General features: G+C 39.8%; 1 protein-coding gene across 2 annotated transcripts in view; it reads left to right on the top strand.

Annotated features, from left to right (window-relative positions):
* The first annotated feature begins 1,297 nt into the window (after nucleotides 1-1,297).
* Nucleotides 1,298-21,099, top strand: part of SRP68 (signal recognition particle 68) — a 73,756-nt gene continuing 53,954 nt past the window's right edge. Inside the window, exons 1-8 of one of the 2 annotated variants that reach the window (XM_021002633.2) lie at nucleotides 1,298-1,500; nucleotides 9,862-9,928; nucleotides 11,662-11,775; nucleotides 18,389-18,584; nucleotides 19,282-19,364; nucleotides 19,989-20,098; nucleotides 20,554-20,636; nucleotides 20,873-21,013. In XM_021002633.2, coding sequence (XP_020858292.1) covers nucleotides 1,329-1,500; nucleotides 9,862-9,928; nucleotides 11,662-11,775; nucleotides 18,389-18,584; nucleotides 19,282-19,364; nucleotides 19,989-20,098; nucleotides 20,554-20,636; nucleotides 20,873-21,013 — 966 coding nt within the window. In that variant the 5' untranslated portion in view covers nucleotides 1,298-1,328. The remainder of the gene's footprint in view (nucleotides 1,501-9,861; nucleotides 9,929-11,661; nucleotides 11,776-18,388; nucleotides 18,585-19,281; nucleotides 19,365-19,988; nucleotides 20,099-20,553; nucleotides 20,637-20,872; nucleotides 21,014-21,099) is intronic. The other variant, XM_021002632.2, reaches the window with a different exon arrangement.

Below are 21,099 nucleotides of genomic sequence, written 5' to 3'. Positions count from 1 at the left end.
TCCTAATGTGGGTTAGAGGCAAGGAGTCCATTTGAGAAAGAGTTCAGTTTGTACAATTTTGGTAATTTATGAGCCTACTTCAGAGTATGGTAGCTAGAATATTTTTGACCCTGGAGAAAGAGTTAATAAAGAGTTGAGACTAAGAGCGGGAAAAAAAAATGGAGGGATTGGTGTAGTTTTCACTCATGAACCTTTTGGCACTGCTGCCAGCTTGTAGCCTTGCTTGGCTTTAGATGACCCCTCATATACACTTTCAGTCTTTGCCTCACATTGGGGATGTCCTCCCTTAAACTTACTTTGTGCTGGGCTCTGAGGAAGACAAAGTTACTCAAACTTTAGTTAAAACCTAAGACTTATTCTCTTACTTTTGGAGCTCTGCTCACATGGGAAAAGGCTAGCATGATTGTAAACTACAATGTTACACGATAAGGTCATTTATAGAGATATGCAAAATGTCTAACATTCTGTAGGGACAAGGGGAAGTTCTTGACTGACCAGTAAGGTTTTGTGGAGGAGGAGTGCATTTGAGTTGAGCTTTAAATAATGGGCAGGAATTCAACAGGCAGAAAGGAGGACTTTTAGTCAATCCTTCTTCTGATGTTTACTTCCAGTGTGACCTTGGTCAAATCGCTTAACTTTTTTGGTCCTCAGTTTCCTCATTTGTAAAAGGAGATTTTGAGGTGCCTTCCTACTCTAGATGTAGACGTATTTCATCCTTCTATAAAAGATGGGTGAAATTCCAGACGTAGGTTAAAGTATGAGATGGTAAAGTACAAAAAAAGTGATCTTCTACACCAAGTTTCTGGGCAAGTCACTTAAGCCTGTTTGCCTCAGTTTCCTCATCTGTAAAATGAGCTGTAGAAGAAAATGGCAAAGCACTCTAGCATCTTTGCCAAGAAAACCTCAAAAGGGATCACGAAGATTTGGACATGAATGAAAAACGACTAAACAAACAAACTGAAAAAAGTGAATGAATAAATGAATGAATGCTGAAAGCTAGCGCCTGCGTAATTTGGTAAGCAGAGAGAAGACTGTGAACTTGAAGAGCGCGCCGCGTCTTAGCCTGGATACGCAGCAAGTCCGGCAAACAGCCCCACACTTTCGCGGAGGTATCCACCTCTGTCCGTCCGCACACTCTCTGGTCGCATGACGCCTGCGCGGAGGTAGCGGCAGTTGGTAACAGCATGAGTTCATTGACAGTATTATGCCGCGCCCTCCCCCAACCGGTCCGCCACGATCCCATCAGCCCCGCGCCTGCCGGCTCCTCAGGATCCGACGCTCGCTCCTCGCCTCTTTTTTCCCGTCCTGCTTTGCGGCGCAGCGGCTAGATGGCAGCGGAGAAGCAGGTCCCGGGCGGCGGCGGAGGTGGCGGCAGCGGTGGCGGCGGCAGCTGCAGCGGCAGCGGGGGACGCGGCGGCGGGGAGGAGAACAAGGAGAATGAGCTTCCTCCCGCCGGGTCGAAGGGGAACCGACGGTTCGGGGACAGCCTGGGCCTGGAGAGTATCCTGGGCGGCGTGGGCTTCGCCGAGCCCGGGCCGCAGTGACGACGTGTCTCTCCGGCGGGCCGGGGGGCGGGGGAGGAGGTGCCGAGGGGAGCCTGGGCTCAGCAGGAAGGGCTCGAGGCCCTCTTCTCTCCCCTCACCCCGGGCTTTCCTTTCTGCCGCCCCCTCGGCCCCCTCCTCTCTCGGTCCGCGATCGTGGGGGTGGGAGTTGAGGAGAAGATAGATGGGGGAGGGGGAGGGGGGCGCGCCCTAAAAGTCCCCGTTTTCTCCCCCAGGCCTTGGAGGGGAGCGGTGCCCGCGCCCATTCTTTCTTCTTTTTCTGCTCCTCTTCCCACAGAGGAGACGACCACGATGGCTGCAAATCTCTGGCTTCTGAATGTTACTGTTTCAGCCCCTTTGTCATTGAATAGCAGGGCAGGGCTTTTGCCCACCTAGTCGCTGGTTCAGTGAGCCTTGTCCTCAGAGAACTATTTGGACAATGACACTTTGTTGCTTTGGTTCCCCCTCCGCCGAAATTGAGGCCGCTTATGATACTTTCTAGGGTGTGGTCGTAGTTCACAGTAGACTACATCTTAACCGGTTTTTAAAGCCTTCTGAAGGGGTGTTTTGTGTATGTTGGGGGCGGGGAGGGGGGTGCTCAGATGTGCTTGGTGGGAAAAAAAATTTCTGGTTTTCTTTAAAGTGTTAGGTTTGAATTGGTGTATGATATTAGTTTGTAGCTTTTTATAAACTGTTTGAAAGAGTAACAATTTCTCTATCATCTCCACTGTGCTAACTGAAAGTTGACATATGGTGTGAAGGCACATGTAGGCTCTCTCCTTGCCATATAGTACTGATAGGAACTAAGGCGTTTTTTTTTTAATGTAGTATGGCTGTACATTTACATTAAATGAAAGGTATGTATAGATAGTATTAGGAACTTCAAATTAATTGAATTTGAAGCCAATTAAATCTGGTAAGATAAGCATCTTTCTTGTTTTTTGTTTTTTTCATTTTTAAAGATCGCACTTGAAGTGTTCATTTGTCCATAACCTTTACTTGGGTTGTGGGGATTGAAGGAATTTCTTGAAAAATATGAAATAAATGAGACTAGGAAAAAGTTGTCAAGAAGGTCAATGTATAAACTCAAATATTTGGACATTTTTAATTAAAAAGGATTATTGAGAGAGACCTTTTTAGAGAGAGAAACTTTGGATGTTGTAGTATTTGTAATGTTATTACTTGAATTAGTTGAATCTGGTGCAAGTTCAAATCTGAGGAAAGTCAGCTTCCCAGTTGAGTAAGATACGTAAGTGAAAGAAGACAAATCATTCTAACATAAGGATCAGCTAGGAGAAATTGGATATCTGGGTCCACCTTCAGATCAATGGCAGCAGACAAAACCGGATATCTTATTGGGTATATACTGGCACGTACATTTTGGATAGCAGGCATCAACCTAATAGATCAGTTAATATTTATTAAGTACCTACTTTGTGTCAGGCACTGGGCTAAGTGCTAGGGATACAAAAAGAGGCAAAAGACAGTCCCTGCCCTCAAGGAGCTTATCATCTAACTGGGGAAACGTCATACATACAAACAAACTTGTACAAAAGAAGCTATATACAAGACAAATAGGAAATAACAGAGAAGACACTGGAATTTAGAGGAGTTAGGGAAGGCTTCCTTAGAAGATGTGATTTTACTTGGGACTTGAAGCCAGAGGTGTCAGTAGTCAGGAACAGTGGATGGAGGACATTCCAGGTATATGGGACATCCAGATAAAATGTGCAGAGCTGAGAGATGTGTTACTTGTTCAGAGAACAGCCAGAAGGCTAATGTCATTAGTGTCTGGGAGTAAGGTGTAAGAAGGGAAAGGTGGGAGGGGGCTATGTTATGAAGGGCTTTGAATGTAACAAACAGAGCATTTTGTGTTTGCTTCTGGAGGCAATGGAGTGACATGGTCAGACCTGTGCCTTAGGAAAATCACTTTAGTGGCTGAATGGAGTATGGATTGGAATGGAGAGAGACTTGAGGCAGGCTTATGCAACCCAGCAGGCTATTGCAGTAAACCAGATATGAGGTGATGAGGGCTTTTGCTAGAGTGGTGGCAGAGTGAGAGAATGGGACATTTGGAAGATGTTAAAAAGGTGAAATTGACAAACCTTGGCAACAGCTTGGAGATAGGAGATAGAGATAGTGAGGAATCCAGGATGACTCCTAGGTTGCAAACCTGAGGAACTGGGAGGATACCTGTTGCCTTGTACAGTAATATGGAAGGTAGGGGTAGGAATTGGAGAGAGGGTTTAGGGGGAAAGATAATGAGTTCTGTTTTGGGTGTATAGAGTTAAAGATGTCTTCTGGATGTCCAGCTTAAGAAGTCTGGAAAGCCGTTGTCGATGGAGGAATGGAGGTCAGCAGAGAGTTGGGGGCAGAAAAGGTAGATTTGAGAATTATCAGCATAGAGATAGTAATGAAATCCATAGCAGATGATGACATCACCCAATGAAGTTGTATATAGAGAGAAGAAAAGAGGACCCAAGATATAACCCTGAGGGATACCTACAGTTAGGGGGCATGATCTGGAAGGAGGATCCAGCAAAGGAGACAGAGAAGGAGTGGTCAGATAGGTAGGACAATCAGGAGAGAGTAATCAACAGTGTCAAAAGCCGCAGAGAGGTCAAGGAGAATGAGAATTTAGAAAAGCCATTGGATTTGGCAGCTAAGAGATCATTAGTAACTTTGGAGAAAGCAGTTTTGGTGGAATGATTAGATTGGGAGCTGAATTGTAAGGAGTTAAGAACAGAGTGAAAGGAGAGAAAGTGGAGGCACCTATTGTAGATGCTTCTTCAAGGAATTTAGCTACAAAGGGCAGAAGAGATATAGAAAGGATCAAGGGAGGGTTGTTGGGTTTTTTTTCCCCCCAGGATAGGGAGACATAGGCATATTTCTAGGCAGTGGGAAATGAGCCTTACAGAGGGAAAGATTGAAAATAAGTGAAAGTCTGCTGGAGGAGATGGGATGGAATTGGATCACTTGAACAACTAGATGAACTTTGTAAGGAGTAAGCCCACTTCACATGAAACAGAGGTGAAGGAAGAGATAGTGGCAGAAGGCATTTGAATGATAGGACATGAGGAAGAGGGAGTTCTTGGAGAATGTCCTCAATTTTTCTGTAATGTATGAGGCAAGGTTCTCAGCTGAGAGAGTTTGTGGCAGGGTGGGGTTTGAAGAGGGTTGAAGAGGTTTGGAAGAGCCTTCAGTGGAGAGTAGGATAGTGAGTTGATAAAGGAGGTGTAGTAGGATTGCCTAGTAGCAGTGAGGGGCCAATTGAGGTTGTAAAACATAAGTTTGTGGACTCAGAATGATTGCGTGATTTTCTCTACCTGCTTCAGCATCATGTGTGTAGGAGCAAAGGTGAGGAATGGTGGGAGTGATCCAAGGCTGAGGCTTGACTGGGCATAATTGACAATATGATAAAGAGGCTAGGGACTTAAGAGAGGAAGACAGTATAGAGTTAAATTGGTTTACCAAGGTTTTGGGAAGGGGAGAAGAGCAAGATGGCCTGGAAAGAATGGATCATTTCCCTGAGCATCTGACCAGCCTGATTTTGACTTGTTCTTTGAGACTAGAGTGAATATGCATGTAATATTAGAATAGGTGTCCTTTTGTATTGTTGAAATATTTTAAATAAGCCCTACCATTCTTTAGACAATTGTCTAAACTAGAAATTTTCTCCAAGTGTACCTGGGTGGGTGGGTGGGGAGTGACAAACAAATGAGGGACAGACAGATGGGGGCAGTGCCCCAATGAACTTTTAGGAAATACCAGCCAACTGCTTCAGTGGAGTTCCTTGTTTGTTTGGTAAACAAAGGGAATACAAGTGAGTAAATAAGTTTCTGATTTGGAAAGTAACTTCGAAGAGTCAGATATAATAGTAAATATTTAGCTGGGTTCAGCAAGTCACTTAACATTTTGCCCAGTTCTCTCATTTGTAAAATGAAGTTGAGCCCTTCCAGTTCTAAGTCCTTAATCCTAGTGCATGCAGCACTGGGTCTGAGTGGAAAGTTGGATATGTTTAGGTTTTGTTCAGGTCCTCTTAAAAGTAATCTTCAGCACAGTGGATAGAGCTCCAGCCTTGGAGTCAGGAGGACCTGAGTTCAAATATGGCTTCAAACACTTGACACTTAGTAGCTATGTGACCCTGGGCAAGTCACTTAAACCAAATTGCCTCACCAAAAAGCAAAAAAAAAAAATAATCTTCAGTTTTTTGGTGTTAAAATATGTAAAAATATGCATATTTAAGCTATTTTGCAAAGTGATTCTTTGTATAAAATAAGGAGCTATTTTTAAAGTTACAAAGTGGCATTTCAGTGGTTGGTTTAGGAATGCTAAAGAAGTAAAGCTTTCAACTTACTCTTGAGTGTTACATTTAAAGAGGATGGGCAGAATGAACAAAATTAATTCATAGTAGGAATGTTTAACAAATAATCTGCTGGCCCTCTTGTATTCATTATTTTATATAATCTTTGGATTGAGAAGGACCTTAGAGATCATCTAGGCTAGGCCTGCACAACCTGTGGCCCACGGGTCTACTTACAACAAAGGATTTCAAGCAGCCCGTGAAAAATGTAGAGGATGTTTTCCTCCACATTTTTCTAGGGCCACCTGAAATCCTTTGTCTGGCTACAGGTTGTACAGTCTGATCTAGGCCAGCTCCTACAAGTAAGTGAATTTTCCCATCTTCCTGGGTGCAAATCCTGGCTCCAGTTATACCTGTGTGACTTTAGTAAAGTCAGTTATCCTCATCTATAAAATAAAGGGATGAGAGTAGGTGGCTTTTAATGTCCTTTTTGGTCTTTGACAAATGACTTACCTCTATTTGACTGCTGAGGTCCCTTCTAGCCCCAAATCTATGATCCTGTGACTTGCAGTAATAGCAAATTCAGTATCTCATGAGGCACCTCCATTCTATTTTTGAACAGCTCTAATTAAAATAGACTCAGCAAACTTCTATTAAACATGTACTATATGCAAAATACTGTATTAGGGTTAAAAAAACTAAATATTTCTTAGACTCTGCCCACAAGGAACCTAAAATCTGATGGAGGTAGGAAAAGGAATGGAGACAGGTCCACCACTAACTTGTACAGAGGGGATTGAAAGGTTAAAAGAGAAGTCCAAGCAAAGTGAAATGAAAAATCTGAGATAAAAAAGATGATCCCGTTCTGCTAGAATGGGGGAACATTGGGGAGTGCTATCTGGTAAGGCCTCATAGAGGATATGGGTACCTAAATTGTGCCTTGAAGGAAGGAACTTTAGATGTAGATGGGGTGGTAAGGTTTAAAAGGCCTTTATGGATATGGAAGGGGCAATGTAACAAAAAGTATAGAAAAGGAGAAGGCATGTCAAGAATGGTGAATTGGTTCAACAAAATTTATTTGAGCACCTCCTCTGTGTCAGACATATGCTAGATGGGGGAGACAGATGAAAACAGTATCCCAGCGTTCAAGGAACTTGGTGAGCTTTGAAGAAAGCAAGGGATTTCTAAGAAGCAGCTGTAAGAAGGGAATGCATTGCAGGCATGGGGGTTAGCCAGTGTAAAGGTCTGCAGATGAGATATGGACTATCCTGTTAAGAAGCAGCAAAAAGAGCAGTTTGGCTGGAATGTAGAATCTGTAAAGGACAGTAATATGAAATCAGTGTAGAAAAGTTCATTGGAGCCAGGTTATGAAAGGCTTTAGAAACCAGTCAGAGGAGTTTGTGTATTATCCTAGTGGAAATAGGGAGTCACTGGAGTTTCTTGGGGGTAGGAAGGAGGGTGAGTAGCATGGTCAGGACTATGATTTAGGAAGATCATTTTGGTAGCTATGTGGAGGATTGGAGAGAGGACATAGGTAGAAATTCTAATTAAGCTATTGTAGTATAGGTGAGAGGTGATGAGGGCCTGAACTAAGGTGACAGAGATGGGCAGAAATCATATTGTGAATGTAGAATTCTAAGATATGTTAAATGTATATGAAGGCTAAGGGAATGGAAAGAGTTGAGAATATAGGTTATAAGTTTGAATGACTAGAAGGATGGTAGTGTACTTAATAGAGGTAATTAGGAGGAAAAGTGGGTTTCGGGGAAAAGATAACGAATTCTGTTTTAGACTTATTGAGTCTGAGATACCTATGGAACAGCCTGTTGGAAATGTCCCATTGCTAGTCGATGTGGAACTAGAATTCAGGAGAGAGACTGTCATTCAAAAAACCCTATTCTCTGTCTTCCATTGTCAATCCTTTATTCCTATTTCCTTCATCCCCACCACCCCTTCCCCAAAATGTCTCACTCTATAACTACCTACCCCTTCCACTGTGGTTTCTGGAATGCCACAGGTAACAAACTTTAATTTTACATCTTTTCCTTTCCCAGTTCCTTTCATCTTCTGGCTCTTATTGAGACCTGCCTCCCTGCTGATGACATGTTCTCCTCAGCTTCCTTTTCTAGCACTAGCTGCACTTTGGCTTATTCTCCCACTTACTGGTTGAGATGGAGGAATTAGGATACTTCTTGCTCCCCATTGCCAGTTCCAGGTTCTTCCTCTACCACCATCATTTTTTAACTCCTCTGTTGAGATTTATTCATACCATATCTATTGTTCAATCATAGTTCTGGTGTCTCCAAGACATTTCCCTTCTTTACTCAGTGAGTTCAGGCTCACAGTCTTTATTCTCAATTCTTGCCTTACTACTGGGGGGACTTCAGCATGCATATTGATACTTCCTCAAACACCCAAATCTCATGGTTCCTAAATGTATTTCACAAGACCTACTTTTCCACTTCACTTCAGCCACACACACAGATAGTCATACCCTTGATCTTGCCATCTCCCATAAATATACCACTTTCATTCTCCTGAATTCTGAAATTCCCTTATCTGATTGCAGTCAATTGTTGTTCCACTTCTCCTTATGCCTTGCAACCCTAAACCATGTTCTTCATCCACATTGTGGCCCCCACTCCCTTGACCTCTCAGTTCTTCCCCAGAACTTCAACTCTGTACTAGTTACACTGCTGCTCCTTTCCCCACCTTGACCTCTTGGTGAACCACTTCAAGTCCACACTGTCCAGTTCTCTTGAGTACCTTGCCCTCTTGTTGTATTGCCAGTCTTGCCCTGCTAAACCTAAGCCTTAGATTACTCTGGATTACTCCCACCATCAGCAGCCTTTGCTCCAATACTGCTGCTGAATGAAGCTAGAGAAAACCTTGAAACTGTGCTGATGTATCTTTATAGATTTATCTCACATAACCTCCTTACTTTCACACATCCTTAATTAACTCACTATCCCCCTCACCTTAGCAGCTCTTCCAAACCTTTTCATCCCTCTTCAAACATCCAAAGGCTCCCCCTCCTCTCATCCTCTCAGCTAAGAACCTTGTTTTATATATTACTGAAAAAATTTGAGGCCATTCAACAAGAGTTCCCTCTTACCCCCTCATCACCCAGATGCCTTCTGCCACTGTCTTATTGGAGTAAAAGAAGTAAAAAATGGCATGAGAGTCATATTCTTTGACTGCAAATCCATTCCATACTACTTCCATTATTGATTTGAAGTCCTTGTTCCTCTAGAACTGCATAGAATGTCCAATCCCTTTTTTACATGACTGTGCTTCAGATATTCAAAGAAAGCTATCACCTCTTCCCTTTGAGCTATTCTTTCAGGTTAAACATCTCCATTTCTCTCAACTGTAGCTCCTATGAGCTCCATGGTTTTGAGACCTGAGCTTCATTATCAGTTTTTTAGTGTCTGGATTTCATCAGTTTGGGAACACCCACTTTTGAAACACATTTCATCTATGTAGAGCAGCAACTCATGTCTGGAGCAGAGCAGAATAAAGTGACTTGTCCATGGTCATGTGGCTGTTATGTGTCAGGGACAGGACTTTCACCAGTATTGTGCCAAACTGCTTCTTGTCTTTCTTAATATCACTCTTAAGATGTACTAGTACCTAGGGCTTTTAGGGGTAGTCTGATTAACACAGAGTACCAGTGGTGTTATTTTCTCCCTTGTTCTGGTTTGAAGCCTGAGGTCTAATAAGCTTTTTTAGTAGCTCCTTGTTAAGTCCTATTTAGCTTGCAGACAACTAAAACCTCCAGTTCTTTTTCATATAAACAATTGACATTTAGATACATTTCTCATATCTTACACTTGTTGGGTTAATTTTTTGAACCTAAATGTGGGACATAACACTTTTTCCTTTCTTTGCTTTCTTTGTTCTTTTCTGTGTCTCAAAAAATTACATATCAAAATGACTTTTTAAATGGATTTAAAATAACGGGAACAGATTGTTTGGAATGTATTATTGTAAGCTTTTCCTTAATCTTAGCTCCAGTCCTCCAAATTATTAAGGAATCCCAACAGCAACATGGTTTACGGCATGGAGATTTTCAGAGATACAGGTTAGTGTGTAATTATGAATGTAATTATGTTGATAGAAAATGTGTATCACTTTGGTATACCTACATTTATTTTTCAAAATGTGTATTGCACCCCCACAGTTAATTTTGAAAATTAGTCCCTGTACCTAAATCTTGTAAGAAGAGCTTTACCTATTCAGTCTGATGGAATTACAGATTCATTTATAAGGATATTTCCTAAAATTAAAACAGTTGCAGTAATTATGCATTTATATATTTTTCATGGTTAGTGAGGTAATATGAGTAATATCCCCTTTTTATAGATGATGAAAGAGAGGCTCAGAGATTAACTTGTTATACAGTATGTATACTGCAGTCCAGATTCAGTTGCAGGTCTCCAGTGCCTAAGTTCAGTACTCTGTCCACCATACTGTACTATCTCCACTTGCTGAATTGATGAGATTATAACCTCAAGTTATTTTTAGTAAACTGTAGGGCTTTGGAGTATTTTGAATATTGTACATGAGGGCAGATGTTAAGGGTGTCATTAAAGTTTATTTGTAACAAAACTCGAATGTTACCCTTTTTGGAAAATAAATCAGAATGTAAATAATAATATTCCATATAACAAATTCATATTGTATAAGACACTATGATACTTTGGAATCATAAATATCAATCAGTTTGATTAGCAAATACAAGGTGTCCCAAAAAGCCTTAGTGCAATTTTAAGCTTATTCAAGCATTTTGGAACACCTTGTATCAAATGCTGTGAGCATATATAAAAAATTATGTAGATGTAAGGTAATGGGCTTTCAGTTTTGATAAGAGGAATGGAAAAAAAATTCCTAATTGAACTCTAATCCATTCCATTTATTCAGATAATACTTGCTGATTATTGAGAACTAACGGGATATTTTTAGTTAAATGCAACACACATTCTTCAAAGTCAAGACTCGTTTGTGGACACATGAACAGTCATGGATGTATGTTTTAGTCTGGATCTGTATTTTATAGTGGTGGTACATTGGATGTGTTTGTACTGTTGTCAGTTTCATTTTAATTTTGGAAACTGAGAAAATATATTAAAATTTGTCTTATCGCATTATGTTAACTAGATATCTCTTATTAACTGGCAAAGATTATCTATTTAAAGATTTTGTATTTTAAAGACAGTATGGAAGAATGGATAGAGTACTGATCTTGAAGTCAGGAAGGCCTGGGTTTAAATCATGCGTCAAACATTTACTTAGTCATGTGACTCAGCAAGTCATTTAGCTTCTTTGAACCTCAGTTTCCTCATCTGTAAAATTGATATTAATAGTACCTACATCATAGAGTTGTTGTGAGGATAAAATGAGAAAATGTATGTAAAGTGCCTTGCACACTGTAAAGCATAAATGCAAGCTATTATGTTAAAAAGGCAAATTATAAGTAAACATATTTCCTCTGAGTGCTTGAAATTCTCTTTGGTATTTATAAGTTGCCTTATGTTGTTATTTGTCTGTGCTTTATTTCCTTTATTACATATAAGATCTTTGAGGGCAAGACTGTTGTATATTTTTTTGTATGTCACACAACATGTAGCTAAGTGCCTTGTGTAATTTAATAAATGTTGAATTAGTTTTGGTCGACATATAATAAGTATAGTAATGATTTCACATGAAATGGTTTAGCCCTATTCCCTGACCATGTAAGAATACTGTTACTGCTATAAAAACAAACTATGCTGTCGTTTTGTTTGACTGTGATTGATTCTTTGTTATTACTTGTAGGGGCTATTGTTCCCGTAGGCAAAGGCGGCTCCGAAAAACACTCAACTTTAAGATGGGGAATAGACACAAATTCACAGGAAAAAAAGTAACTGAAGAGCTTCTCTCTGACAACAGGTATTAAATGTTTTGGAATTCATTACTGCTTTCTAAAGGTGGATGGTTAGTATTTGTCAGGCTTTGGGGAACCTAGTCCTTTATTAGTTAAGATTCTAATTAGAGGTCAAAAAATAGCTACTTATTCAAGGACAAAATAAGTTCAGACTTTTCTGATTTATTTAGAGGATGTTACGAACGTTAGTACTTTTTGAACTTCCGTAAGTCGGCCGGTACTATGCTAGACACAAAATAGAAAGCCTTGCTCTTGGACAGCCTGCAGTCTAGGTGAAGAGGTAGCATTAAACCATGTGAAATAGAGAACAAAACATTAAGTAATGAAGTGTGCTAGGTTGAATATTACTGACTGTAAGTATTATAGGAATTCAAAGAAGGAAGTGAAATGTGGGTTGTACTAGCCAAAGAAGGTTTTATGAAAGAGATAGTACTTAAGCTTGATGTTGACTGATGGCTGGAAATTAGGATAAGGGAGAGGATATTCTCAAACAGGGTAACAGCATGAGCAGAGTTATGGAAGCAGGTTTAAATACAGTACGTAGGCATGCGCTATGAGGAAACTCACCCCGAAAGGGAATATTGAAGAATAGTGGAAAATGTTCAATAAGTAGGATAATAAACTAGAAGACTTTGAAAGCTGGAAACAGGAAGAATTACTTGATACACTTGGAAATAGGTTACCATTATAGACTCTTTTATTTTAAAGATTTTTTTAGGCTTTACTTACTTTAAAATTTTTATTGAGTCCTTTTGTTTTTACATCATTTATTTATTTATTTGTTGGCAAGGCATTCAGGATTAAGGGACTTTCCCAGGGTCACACAGCTAGTGAGTATCATGTGTCTGAGGCCGGATTAAAGCTCAGGTCCTCCTAACTTCAGGGCCAGTGCTCTATCCACTGGCCACCTAGCTGTCACGTATGTTATTTCTGTAAATACAACTTCCACCCTAGGAATTGAACACTGCCTTGTAACAAAGGAAAACATTTAAACAAAAACAACTCCCATAGTGACTGTGTCTGACATTTGGCCCCTCTATTTTCTGGGATCTTTATTGGTTTTCATTTACACAAGAGTTCAGCTTCCTTTTAGTCCTCTTCGTTATTATGTATAATGTTCTTCTGGTTCTGCTTACTTCACACAGATCTTCTCGTGTTTCTCTGAATTTCTCATATTTGTTCTTTCTTTCTTTTTTTTAATTTAATTAGGCAGTTGGGGTTAAGTGACTTGTCCAGGGTCACACAGCTAGTGAGTGTCAAGTGTTTGGTCTGGGGTCAGATTTGAACTCTGGTCTTCCTGACTTCAGGGCTGGTGCTCTATCTACTGGTATTTGTTATGTCTTACTGCACAATAATATCACATGGCTATTAGAGGTGTTTTAAGGAAGATTAATTTGGCAGAGGATGGTTTGAAAAGATGACTAAGCAAGTCAGAAAGGCTGGCCAGGAGGCATGGGCAGTGGTGGAGAGGAATATAGAGTAAGAAACAGGTACAAATATTAAGGAAGAATTGATAGCGCTTGGTGACAGAGTAGACACAAAGATAAATTTCCTTTTTAGAACTCTGGGGCAACGGATGTTTTTAAGTTCCTCTTACTACCAGTGTGTCTGAATGTAGCTGAAGGAAGTCTTCACAAGCATGCTGACATTACAAATTCATGTTATTCAACCTCAGCTGGGCCTTTAGTGCAGCAGGGCAGTGCTTTTTCTTCCTCCCTAATTGATTCCCTCTCTCATTCCCCAAAGAAGCTATTCCAAACTTTTTGTACCCTCCCATGCCTCTTCCTCATCCCCCAGCTGAGGACTTGCCTCTTATTTTACTGAAAAAACTGAGGCAATTCCAGTGTGCTTCCTCTGATCCCATTCTCTTCGTTTCAGAACCTCTTGACATCATCACCTATTCTCTCCTGTTCTCCTCTGTGACAAAGATGTAGTCTTCCTCCTTAACAAGGCTATCCGTGTACATGTGATTTCATCCCCTCCTCTTTTCCAGCAGATTACACCCTTACTCATCTCTTCTTTCCCTATTTACTGGTTCCTTCCCTGCTACCTTTAAAGAGGTCCAGGTTTCGTCTATCCTTAAAAAACCTTTTCACTACACCCCACCATTCCCTCAAGCTAACATCTTTTATCTCTTCTCCCTTTCTTAACCAAATTTCTTTTTTAAAAAACTATCTACACTCCCAAGTATACTTCCCCTCCTTTCACTCCTAAAAACCTTTTGCCGTCTGGCTTCCAATCTTATCACTCAAGTGGAACTGCTCTCTCCAAATTTACCAGTAATCTTTTAAAATGCCAAATCTGATGATCTTTTCTCATCTCAATCTTTCTTGATCTACCTATTGCATTTGACACTCTTTATCTACCCTTTACTCTCGGATGCTACTTTCTCTCTGGGTTTTTATGACACTAAGTCTCTCCTGATTCTTCTACCATCATCTGTATTATTCCCCCTAATTGTGGGTGTTTTCCAAGATTCTGTTCTAGGCTCTCTTTTCTTTTCGCTCTATAGGCTTTCTCTTGTTAGCCTTATTAGCTCTCATGTTTAATTGTCATTGCTATTCAGTGACTCATAGCTCTATATATTGTAGCCCCAATCTGTCCCTAGAGCTTCAGTCCTACCTCCCCAGCTGCCTTTTAACATTTCAGACTTGATATTTTAGAGACATCTTAAACTCACCATATCTAAAATTGAACTCATTATCTTTCCCCCAGACCTTCCCTTTTCCTAAACTTCCTTTTTTCTGTCAAAGATGTATTAACATCCTTCCAGTGTTCCAGATTTATAAACTTGGCATTATCTTGGTCTCCTCAATCTTTCTTATGTCAAATCATCTGCCAAATTTTGCTGTTTCTGCCTCTATAACATCTCTTGCATCTCATTCCTTTCTACTCGCTCAACTATCACCTTACTTTAGGCCCTGATCACCTGTTAATTAGATTATTGCAATAAACTCCTATTTGTCTCCCTGCCCCATTCCAGTCTATCTTATGTCTGCCTAAATAATTTTCCTTAAGTCTATATCTAACCATATGATTCCTCTGTTTTTCCCCGCAGGCAACTCTAGTAGCTTCCTTGTCTATAAGATAAAATATAAGCTCATTTTAGCTTTCAGAGTGCTTTACAACCTCACCCAAACCTGTATTGACTTCCCCTCCAATATTCTGTGATCTAGCCAAGTTGGCCTCCTCTATATTTCTCACACGTGATACTCCATGTCCCATCTCTGTGCCATTGTTTTGCTGTCCAACATGCCTGGAACTTACCCTGTCTTACTTCTGCCTCATAGAGTCCCTTTCTTCCCTTAAGAAAGAACTCAGTCACCATCCTCTGAATAAAACCTTTCCTGATCTCCCCAGCTGCTATTGCCTTCCTTCCTTAATTACCCCCTGTTTAACTACTTTGTTTTATTCACTGTATATATGTACACTCATATTATGTATGTATATGTGTGTATATGTTTGTTTATACCGTATATATGGGAATAGGGATTATTTCATTCTTGATATTGTATCCCCAGCATCTAACACAGTGCCTGGTATGCAGATAGCACTTAATAAATACTTGTTGATTGGTTGATTTTTGAACATATTATTTCCCCCATCTTATCCATTCTTTTTTTTTTTTTTTGGCTAGGCAATTGGGGTTAAGTAATTTGCCCAGGGTCACACAGTGTCCCGTGTTTGGTCTGAGTCCGGATTTGAACTCAGGTGCTCCTGATTCCAGGGTTGGTGCTCTATCCACTGCGCCACCTATTTGCCTCTATCCTCTTATCCATTCTTGTTGCTGTAGATGCAAACTGTATGCCATATTACTTCCTCCTAAACCTCTGGTGAGGTAGAGTGCCTAGCCTGGGGTCAGGAGCACTTGAATTCGAATCTGGCCTAAGATACTTAGTTGTGTGACGGGGCAATTAACTTAAGCCTGTTTGCCTCAGTTTCCTCATCTGCAAAATGAGCTGAAGAAGGAAATGGAAAACCACTCCAGTATCTGCGAGGAAAACTCCAAATGGGGGCACAAAAAGTCAGACACAATTGAAAAATGACGCAACAACAACAGCAAACCTGTGTCCCTTTTCTGATCAGCCCCTGTAATGTGGAAACTCTTCCTCTTTCCTCAGCAAGTTTCCCTTTATCTTCTTTACCTTCTTATTTCAATTAAAACCTGGTTTTTCCCTAGGCCAAATGCTTTAGGACCTACTTCATTGGGAGTATCTTCCTCTACTTCTGCAGACTTAGATAGAGGAGATTAACCTACTTCCTGCTCCTCATTGTCACTTCCACACCATCATTCTTCAGTAACCTATTTTCCCTGAAAGAAATGCATCTCTCCCACCTTATTGTTATCAACTACTGATCCCTAGATTATTCTCTCAGTTTTCTGAATGAATTTAGTACCTTGCTTAGTCCTCTCTATTATGCCCCTTCTGTCACCCTGAAGAACGTCAGTATTTGTGCTGACGACTCCCTCTAAAATCCTGACTAGCACAGTTATTCAAATTCCAGCTTCATGTGCTTCTTTCAACTTCATTTACATGTCAGCATGATCACACCTTGGACCTTACCATTTCATAGTATACTACTTATGAAAATTTTGAGAATTTTGAAATTCTGCTCTTTAACAACTGCCTGTCCTTCTCTCATTCACTCATGCTAAAGCTAATAGTTGCCTGTATCAGGACCTACTGTCTTTTGACTCATTCCCTACTTTTCTAGTCTTTTTCCTTCCTTTTGACTTCATTCCTTATTCAGCCTTGACTATGTAATCTACTACTCTGCTGTTTCACTAGTTTACACCTTAGAATTACTCTGTTTTCCCTCAGTGTGTTGCCAACTTGCGTTCCTCATTCCTGGGTAGTAGCTATTATCCAGTTTCTTCAGTTCTCATAAACTGCTGAGTGGTTCTATAGAAAGTCATGAAATCAGGCTGATTTCACCCACTATGAATTTATGGTAGATAATGTCATTTGGGCTTTTACTGCTCTTCAACAACCCATCTACTCCATCAAGTACTCTCCAGTTCATTACATACAGTGATTGTGTCAGACTTTATGCTCTTATAAAGTCTTCAACCCCACTGCTCCACTGCTTACAGCTTTGGTTTCTGTTCCACTGAGGTTGAGGCCAGAATCTAAAGGGAGCTCCCTCAGATCCTCCCATCCCTAGAAATTTTCAGCAGCATTACTCACTAGCTTCTCTGTTGCAGTCATAGAAGAATCAATATCCCTATTCTTCCATAAAGCTAATTCATTTACTCTTGTCTTTAATCTCTTCTCTTTATGCCTCTTAAAGGACCTTGTTCTAACAGTCATTCCTTCTTATACCTCATACTCCAATTACATGGTTAACAAAATAGCCCTTCTTTAGACCTCTCACCCTTTCCTTCTTGTACTGAATCCCTGGCCAACTTCCAATCCATACTTCATAGTGTAATCAGCCTTATCTTTTTTATGCAAATCATTTAACCTCATTAGGCCTCTGTTTCTTATGTAAAATGAAAGGCTCTAGATTCTTTGATCTGGTTGTGCTATTCTAGCTCAAAAACCTTTATTGATTCCCTGTTATCTACTGAGTAAAGGTTACCCTTGACAAGTATTCAAATCCCTCCACCATCTGCCATCAGCTTTATTTCCTTCATACCATTTTCCATCTTGAACTCCATGGTCTTGATAGTGTGAACTCCTCTGTACTTCCAGACATGTTCTGCATATTCCTGCCTCCATACCTTTGCCCTCAATGTTTCCTCTGGCTAGAATGTTTTTCCTCTTCTTCTACTTTGCCTATCGAATTCCTGTCAAGCCTTCAAACTCAACTCAAACACAGCCTTTTCTGTGAACCTTATTCCCTTTCTGACATCAAGTAGCAATTGTACATCTCTAATGGATTTGTGTTTTATTTTGTATTATAGTATCTTTGTGTCTGTCTGCTAGACTATAAGCTACATAAGTCAAGTCAACAAGCATTTATTAAGTGCCTAGTGTGTGCTGAGTGCTGGGGATATAAAAAAAGGGGGGAGCAAAAAACCAGTCCCTGTTTTCAAAGACTTCACAATCCCATGGGGGAGATAGCATGCCAAAAACTATGTACAAACAATATATAGACAGAATAAATTGGGTTTAGTCTTAGAGGGAAGGCACTGTCCTGTTTTGTATGTTTCTCCCTTGGCTAGCAGAGTGCTCTGTACACACATTAGGTACTTGATAAATGGTTGCTTGCTAAGTTGTGTGAGGGAGAGCTGGGTTGTTTAGAGACGATAAATTTTTGAGTGGATTGTAGTATTATTACTGGAGAAAAGTTCGGAGAAAGCTAGTTTGAGGGTAAAGATGATTTGCATTTGGGTTATGTTGTATTTTAGAGGGTAACATTGTCCCAAAGAAAATTTCTAGTAAGGTAGATGAAGAGATCTAGCTGAAGCACGTGAAGTCAGGACTAGTGAAATTTGGCAGTCAGTACTTGTTTGAAGCTATAAGGGTAGATGAATTTCTTGAGGGGAAAGTATAAAGATCTGAGAAGGGGACTTGGGGGAAATGTATTTAAACTTGATGTTCATGCCCTATTTTTTCCCTCATTTCCCTTTTTTTTCCTCCTTAACTCTTTCACCTTGTCTCTTCTCTCTAGATACTTGCTTTTGATTTTGATGGATGCTGAAAGAGCCTGGAGCTATGCCATGCAACTTAAACAAGAAGCAAATACTGAACCTCGAAAACGGTTTCATTTGTTATCTCGACTTCGAAAAGCTGTGAAGCATGCTGAGGAGTTGGAACGTTTGTGTGAGAGTAATAGGGTGGATGCCAAGACTAAACTTGAGGCTCAGGTGAATGTCAACATGCAGTTTTGCTTTGTTGAGTAGAAGAGAGGATAACTATTGGTTTGGGTTGTTGTTTTTTTTTTTTACTAAATGGAGTTTCACATGTTATAAAACTTTAAGCTATAGAACTATAAAACTATGTATTATAAACTATAAGCTAAAACATTTGAGAGAAACCACTTGTTCTGACTTTTTTAGAAGGTGTTAATTGGAGTTTCTTGGGTTTTGGATGATAACTTAAATAACTGACTTGTCAGAGGTAGTACCTTCTTTTCATTTGGTTATAGGAAGCTTTTTTCTTTTAGCGTTCTGACAGGTCAATAAGAAATAACCATATATGAAGGTACCTTTTTTTTTTTTGAGAGAGAGAGAGAGAGAGGGGATAAACACTTCTATTTCATGGTTATTTTCAGATGACCACAAAATGATGTTTCTGATCTCATTCTAGCCAGTTAGTTGTAAGGTAAATTTTTCTTAAAGTTTCCCATTAAGACAACAGAATTGCTAAATTGAAAAAGAAATACCATGTAATTATGACATGTTCTAGGTTTCATAACCTCTTTGGATTAGATTTTTTTTAATAAAGAATGAGTGATTAATGTCAATTTTTGTACTAATAAGTAAATAGTGAGACATTCATTTCCAGCACTGATTTTGTGAAGCATTTTGATGAAGTTAAACTTCATTCCCTGCAAACTTTTAGGCTTACATGGCTTACCTAACAGGAATGCTACGCTTTGAACATCAGGAGTGGAAGGCAGCAATGGAGGCTTTTAACAAATGCAAGTGAGTCTTCCTTTCCTAAATCTGTTTTTGGTTTTAGTTGGTTACAATTAAATTGGATACGTAATTTCATATTTAGTTCTGTGCTTAGTTCTACAGCTGTTGGAATAGTTCCTTTTCTTTAGGATTATGATTTTGTAGTACATTCATTGTGGCAGCGAGCAGCCTACAGCTGTTACAGCACCTTATAAAGAAGAAATGGAATAAAGGGTGCCATCAGAGAAATGTATGTTCAGAAAAGATCGGATGGCTATATTGGCAAGAGCAAGGGACAGCCTGCGGATAGTAATGTTCTTTACCAGTATCCTTGTGATGTGAGGAGAAGGTGGGGAAGGAAGGCTTGTAGCACATCAGATGCACTCTCTGTAGTGACCTGGGAGGACGTGGACACAGGTTGTATAGGAAGGGCTGGAATGGATAGGTTGTGAGCAATGGAGGGAACATCCATTTTGATGAGCTCACAGATGATTTTGAGTACAGCATACCAATTTTGCTATGTTGTGGCAAAAACTTCTGCCATGAATTAATAGCTTTCTAAAAGGATTTCCATAGTTTTCAACCTCTAGCTTACCTATGATTTTTTTTTCAGCATAAGACTGATAACAGTGACTTTCTTCTTTTCCCTAGAACCATCTATGAAAAGCTAGCTAGTGCTTTTACTGAGGAACAGGCTGTATTATATAATCAGCGAGTGGACGAGATTTCACCCAACATACGCTATTGTGCCTATAATATTGGTAAGCGAAGTATTAAAATAAGACCACCTATTTTAACTTGAGGCTCATCAGCAAGAGTAGTAGTAGTTCATTCCCAGGGGTTTTTAGAATTTACTTAAACTTTTCCCTTCAGCATTGGCATATTGTAATTCCAGCATAAATGTAGAAGTCGGCTATGTTAGTGGATACAGAAGAAAATTTCATTTTCTTTCTTGCTGCAATTTTATGCTATTTTGAATAATATCCGTGCACTGAGTGATTCATCCATTTTTTAAGAGTAACTGATTATCTCATTCAGGTTCATGCTTTATAAAAGAATAACTGATCATTGGTCAGTCTTATTGCTTGAAACATTTAAATGTATTTAACATATAGTGGGGCTTGTATAAAATCCTTTTAAAGTCTGTTTGAATCTAGAGAGTCATTGAAACCATTGAGTAGAATTTTAGAGATCTCCAATTCTTTCTTTCTCTTAGGGGACCAGTCAGCTATTAGTGAATTGATGCAGATGAGACTAAGATCTGGTGGTACTGAGGGACTTTTGGCTGAGAAATTGGAGGTAATTCACTATGTATATTTTTTTAATATTTAAGGCTTTCAAAAGCTAAGTGCTTTGTGAATATCACAAAGGAACTTCTTTTATGTATCATAAGTAGGTACTTTATGAGTGTATCCAAATGGTGTTTAGAATGTGTAAGTATGTATCCAACACAAAGCAGTGTACTTCATTTACATATCATTTGTTGTCCCTCACTTAAAAAACTGAACTGCCCTTTTTTTTTTTTAATTTCCTAGTCATTAATCACCCAGACTCGAGCCAAGCAGGCAGCTACTATGAGTGAAGTAGAGTGGAGAGGGAGAACTGTTCCAGTAAAGATTGACAAAGTGAGGATCTTCTTACTGGGGTTGGCTGACAATGAAGCGGCCATTAATCAGGTATAGATGAAAGTTCCACTTTTTTCCCTTCTTTTTTGGGGGGTGAGTGAGGAGAGGTTGGGGTATATATATAAAGGTCATTTTAA

This window comes from Phascolarctos cinereus, unplaced genomic scaffold (assembly GCF_003287225.1).
Source record: "Phascolarctos cinereus isolate Bilbo 61053 unplaced genomic scaffold, phaCin_HiC Scaffold_5;HRSCAF=322, whole genome shotgun sequence".
Taxonomy (NCBI): Eukaryota; Metazoa; Chordata; class Mammalia; order Diprotodontia; family Phascolarctidae; genus Phascolarctos; species Phascolarctos cinereus.
The sequence above is the reverse complement of the archived record's forward strand: the minus strand, read 5'-3'. Positions and strand labels throughout refer to the sequence as shown.